Source organism: Cupressus sempervirens, chromosome 7 (assembly GCF_028749045.1).
Source record: "Cupressus sempervirens isolate cs-2001-9-10 chromosome 7, ASM2874904v1, whole genome shotgun sequence".
In the NCBI taxonomy this organism is placed as follows: domain Eukaryota; kingdom Viridiplantae; phylum Streptophyta; class Pinopsida; order Cupressales; family Cupressaceae; genus Cupressus; species Cupressus sempervirens.
The window spans coordinates 862775737-862781736 of record NC_143124.1 but is presented as its reverse complement, the minus strand read 5'-3'; the positions used below and the strand labels follow the sequence as shown (position 1 = coordinate 862781736).

The window sequence follows — 6000 nt, the reverse complement described above, 5'->3', positions numbered from 1 at the left end:
AAGATTGACTTTAGTAGGAATGTAGTTTCCAACCATGTCTTTAATAATATCTTGAAGTTGATCACCTCTAGTAGGATCAATAAAGAGTTGTTGATAATGTTGGAAGAATATAGATTTAATGTCTTTCAAATTGTGATATTCATATCATGTTTCAACTATTTAGTTTTTTGAGTCAAATTCATTGACCCATAATTAAGGGTTTTTCTAATGAATGGTTCATAAGGCACAACACTTTGTAAAGTTTTATGAAAATCTCGAGCTAGAGTAGTACTGGGATGGGTGACCTTCTAAGAAGTCCTAATGCTTCACCTCTATGCGCATCACCTAGATTTGATGTGTGATGAGTGTTCCATTCATTCTCATGAGAGATGGTTTATGTGAACTACTACTCATGAAATATGGGTCAATGAATTTGACTCAAAAAACTATACATTTGAATCTTGATAGAAATATCACAATTTGACTTGTTGTGTAAAATATCTCCTACTAATCAGTCTCTCAAATTGTCACAAATATACCCTTCTTGGTGATATATGGATAAATTTCATTCTTCAGTGTTCATGTTTGGGATGGTTAAAAAATAATTTTGTGCTCGTCTCCTTTTTCATCTAATGAAGCCTTGCTCATCGCTTAACTCCTTCACCTCAATAAAATTCAAATATGCTAAGCTTTGTTTCAACAACAACAACATGTTGGAGAGAAGTGTTGTTGGGCCAATTGGTACCTTAAGGTTTTTTCCATTCTAGATCTTTATCTAGCCAATCTTTTACCATAGGCACATAGGAAATCAGTGCAATAAGCAATAATATCATTTCACCATTTTATCCACATATATTGAGGAGTAGAGATGTTATTCCAAATAGAAAGGAGAGAAGTGAGGCAAACATGGTGCTTAAGGTGAGAAGTGTTGAGCTTGTAGGGAAGGCTACTAGATTGTGATGGGATGAGGAGAGTTGAGAAGTCAAAAAAATAGGGAGATGATAAGAAAGAGAGGTTGCAACATCAACTTTAATAAGGTGCTATCAAAAGAAGGTGTGATGGAAAGAGAATCAACTAGGTAGATTCTATCAAGGTGACTAAGTTTCCTTAGATTACATTCTCTTGAATTAGACCATGTAAATGAATGATTGATACGAGAATCTATTTTGTCTACAATAGGGTCAACAACTCCCAAGAAATTCAATTATATTTAGACAATTATAAACGAGTTTGTATAGTTGATTTGAAATTATCACTTATCTATTTAGACTTTTGAATGTGATAAATAGATGAGTTGTTTTTTTCCTTGCTAACCCTTCTACACTTTTTCTACATACCCATTACACATTAAGATATAATTGTAATCTATGTCATAAGTAATTGTTTCCTTATATTATAAAATACTACAATACACTGTAAAAGATTCTAAAGAATTTATAAAATAGATCACAATGTAGAATTTAAATTTACAATGCTATACATTTTATCATTTTCTGATTTGTACCTCTATTATATCATCATCATCATACCCTTCCTTTGGGCACAAATACTAATAAGTACACTAAATAAAAAATAATCCTAAAGACTCTCTCGACTCAATGCTCACACCCCTTCCGAATGCTTCTTCTTATTTATTAGTATAGACTGGAAACTCATACTTCCAGTCGGACAACGGCAGAAATGGGTTCCGCACATACCTCTGTGACATCTCCTCCTCGTCCGTCGAAGTATTTTAGTTTACATGGAAGTTAAAAAATCAATTGCATCGATATATTATCTGCAAGTAAGATATTCTGTCTCTCTTTCCACGACTTAAGTTTTTATAGGGTACTTGGATTTGTGGGCAACCAGTTTTACCAACCGGTTGTCCTCCAACTCAGGACATAATCTAGTTTTCTCCATTAACTGTACTTATTAAGTATATAATCCATTTTTTCCCATCGAGTATGTCCTAAATACGAATAGTAACCCCTAATTTTGGGCATTAGGATGTATGGGTATCAAGAAGGGACATGGAATCTGATATTGTAGTTAAAAATAGGAGTTTTGTTGGCAGGAATGGTAATTTTATGTTCCTGATTTGGATTGGTGTTTTGGGATCTGGCCAATAATGGCAAGCCTGTCCCAGTGCCTATGTGGGCAGTCATTGTTGATATCTCCTTCGATTGGTCATGGTGCTTTGCGTACTACAAAACCTAGGCACTGCAATACCAAATTAATTGGGCATTTGGTTGCTTCTCCAATCAGAAGACAGCGTACCGTTAGACCACTTTGTCCTGTTAGCTGGTGGCAGGAAGATGGCTCTGCTACTCCCAAGCATTCAAAACAGGTAAATGCATACACTTTATTTTTCGGTTCATTAATTTTGAGTGAGGTTTAGGGGCAGTTGGAAGGATGCTTGTTTTCTTTGAAGCTTAGAAGCCATGGTGAATTACTTCAATAATTGATTATTTACATCCAATAAATATTCATGTTATATGTTGTATTAGAAACTGGAGCATATCATCATTTTCCCCATTTAAAATTACCTAGGGCACGGGCCCTAGCGCAGCACAACAACTTTAGAAACCAGTTAGCTGATATCCAGAAGGGTCAGCAGTAACGCAAATGAAGAAAACATAATATCATGCTAGAAACAAAAGAGAGAGGGTAAGAAGCGAGCTTAGTGAGAATTTGGGCCGAAAAAGCTGAAGTCCAGTAATCAGCAATATACCATCACTGCCTTTTTAACGCAGCAGGGGATAATAAGGCACACATATGCCTTAAAAGATCATGCATGGCAAGAAAAGAAAGATTTTGCATCCATTTTTGCTTTCTTGGATTGTTAGGAAAATTTAGGGTTTGGCAATGATCCAGAGCTGCTTTGGTACCTGTTGGTAAACAGATTTGTTCTTTTATCTTTCGTGAAATTATGACTCTTAATGCCCAGATTACGAACAATATCTATTCACAACAGTTGAAAAGCCATCTTATGGTTACCGGCTTTTCTCTGAATTGGTAGGTACAGCTCCCTATATGAATAATCTTCAATGAATTATGTTTATTCTTCCTATCTAATTTGGGGTATGTTCTTGACCCGAGAACAGCAGAGGTGTAACCAAGTTAGACTTAGACAAGACCTAACTCAGGCGAGTTTGAGTTCTAAGCATCTGATTATTTTTGTGTATTCACAATCTTATGAATTCACAAAACCTTCAGATATCTAACTACGAAAACTTGAAGCTAAGCTACTGCTGTTAATTAATTATACTAAAGTTTCCTCTTTGAATGAACAATAACAATGCTTATTACATTCACTCACTGTATCGTGAACAAGAGAAGTAAAACTCTGTTTATTCCTCGTTTCCATTCCAAACATCAGAGGAAAACACTGATTTCAACAATTCTACGGAACAGAAAATAATTGATATTGAGTACTCTCAATTGTCTCTGCAACAAAAAGCATCTCACACCAAAAATTTGCCGACCTTTGATTAACCATTAGATTTCATACATATAGGATTTGAGAGATGACCGTTACAATAGGAATATCAATCGGTTCATCTTCTCAGATGACAAATGGCAAGATGCCAGTTTGTCGAATTTCAAAAATTTACAAAAATTTATAACATTTACATCAGAAAACAGAAAAGGAGTATTGAATAAGTTATTTAGACTTCTTTCCCTTTTCAGTTTTTGCCCTATATGTTTTGGCAGCCACTATAATTGGGATCATCTCCTTGTGACTAGGCACATGTACATTGGTGAATCTTAAGAGCCACTTTGAATGCTTCCGAGCCAATTCCTTTACTGCACCCAGCTGACTTGTCAACTCTCCAGCAGCCACATGTACGTATCTGCCGAGTGTTTGCAATTCTACCACTCTGTTTTGACTGCTTGAAATCATCCCAGATAGATTATTCAGGTATGTAGAGAAGTTATCCTTCATTACCTCTATCCCAATGAGAGCCTTTCCTTGCCCGCTACTTTGTGGATCTGTGTGTAACCCTTGCATGAGCTCAAATGCTCTGTTTTGGATCTTCTTCACCTTTTCCTTTGTTTCTTTGAGTCCTTCCTCTGCCTCTTGAATCATTTCTTGCTTGAACTGCATGTTCTGAAGCCATTCGAACAGAGGCTCAGTCCCTTTTTTCAAAATATTTGCTTCGATTGCCTCTTTTGCCTTCATTTGAATGACCATATTTAGGAGAGAAACACATTCCTCACACCTTGCCTTTTCTGCAGCTAAAGTGTTATGATTAGAAGTGATATTATCCTTCTCAATTTCTAACCGAAGGATAACATTTCCAATCTGATCAATCAGAACAGCTCCATCTGTACTGAGCTTCTCAATCCATTCTTTTCCGATCTGGCCAAAATGTCTATCCTTTTGGAGTTGTGAGATGAAGGCTTGCACTTCTTCTGTAGTAGGGTTCTCAGTAGCAGGCACACCAGTAATGGTTGCCAATGGAACAACTAGTTGCCTGATGAATCTTTTTAATTCCTCAATCTTTGCTTTCATTCTGATTTTTGACAATTTGAGATCCTCCAATTGTTCCTCTATCACTTCGTTACTCGATCTCCATAGGCCTACTTTTGTATCATGCCTAGCTTCTCCGAGATCATTTGAATGCAGAGTGAAGTCTTCTGGTGTCATATCTTCAATTCGCCCTGCCTTGTTTGGTTTTGCTACCTCCAGAGTTAAGTGTCCTGTTTCTGGATCTTGTCCTACAATTGACAAAGTCTTCTGCTTCTTAGCTTTCACCATGGCAGATCCTGAGCGAACCGCTTGGGATACAACATCTTTCGAAGGAACACCTTCATCTTCCCTTTTTCTCTTCTTTTCCAAAGTATCCTCGAGCCAAGATTCTATACTAATCACTTTGGAGGCTGTTCCAAGTGACTCAATGCTGAACATCTTCTTCTTCATTGGAGTTGTTGTTGCTGTAGTTGCAGAAAAGGGGGTCTTTGGATCCCGAGAAAGAAGCCGAGATGAACCTGGAGCTTTCTCTTCTTTTTGGGCTTTCTTTGCAACTTCATCGGAATCAGTAGATTCGCTACTACTACTTTTATCATCTCCGACCTCTACTATTTGAATAGGAGAACCAGTGGACTTTAGAAGGGGAGCACTTATAGATGGTGTAGGGCTATGATGAGGGGATAAGACAGGGGCGACATGAGGAGATGGAGTTGGAGAAGCTTGAGGAGATGGGGGTAAAGCGGCGTGTGGAGGTGAGACTGGAGCAGGGGATCCATCTTTCTGCTCTTCCGTTCCCTTCTCAGCTTCAACTTGAGTTCCAATGACTGGTAGCGATCCACCTTGACAGGTTGGGGCTATTGGAACATGCTTCTTTGGGGGCTGATCACCTCCTCCCGTAGGTTGGGCTGGTCTTTGAGTAGCCGTAGCAGTAGCATTAGGAGTGGCACTTTGAGATGAAGTAGGAGTAGCTGCGGCTGGAGAAGCTTGAGTAGCTTTGCTCTTGCTTCGGCCTTTCTTAGCTGTCCATTCAACCCACTTCCCAGTTCTTTTGATAATTCTTGCCATCATGACATCGAAATTTTCTTCTATGTCGACATATGGTTCAGAGCTAACGGGAGTATTCCTCAATTTTGTCAAATATGTATTACTATACATATTTTGACTGTCATCCTCCAGCCCTTCCACATCTAAACATATTCCATATGTCTTTATTTGATCAATTGTAAATTTGGCAAAGGCGCGGTCTCGGCTTTCCAGCTCATCCTTACAATCTGCCCAATAATCTTCCATGGTTGTTACATGTTTGATCACGCTTCCAATCTGGAGCACATCCCCGACATATCCATTAGGGTCGAACAGGGGCCTTACTGCTTCATACTCTTCCAATTTGTATTTACTCTCAAATGCTTTGAGTATATTCTTTGCATCTGATCTGGTTTTGCAACTGTATGCTCCAACTTTTATAGGGAATTCATACCCTTTCTTCTTCAGACTGGCACTCAACACGTTCACTTGTACTGCTTGCCTCACAATCTCCACGAGCACGATCATATCATCTGGATACT

At 38.2% G+C, this 6000-nt stretch overlaps 1 protein-coding gene across 7 annotated transcripts in view; it reads left to right on the top strand.

Annotated features, from left to right (window-relative positions):
* Positions 1–1561: 1561 nt before the first annotated feature.
* LOC149550196 (uncharacterized) overlaps positions 1562–6000 on the top strand; it is a 47254-nt gene continuing 42815 nt past the window's right edge. The window contains exons 1-2 of one of the 7 annotated variants that reach the window (XM_089793297.1): positions 1565–1762; positions 2108–2308. In XM_089793297.1, the coding sequence (XP_089649423.1) occupies positions 1721–1762; positions 2108–2308 (243 nt within the window). In that variant the 5' untranslated portion in view covers positions 1565–1720. Of the gene's footprint in view, positions 1763–2020; positions 2309–6000 lie in introns of all 7 variants that reach the window. The other 6 variants (XM_089793299.1, XM_089793300.1, XM_089793298.1 and 3 more) reach the window with 6 other exon arrangements.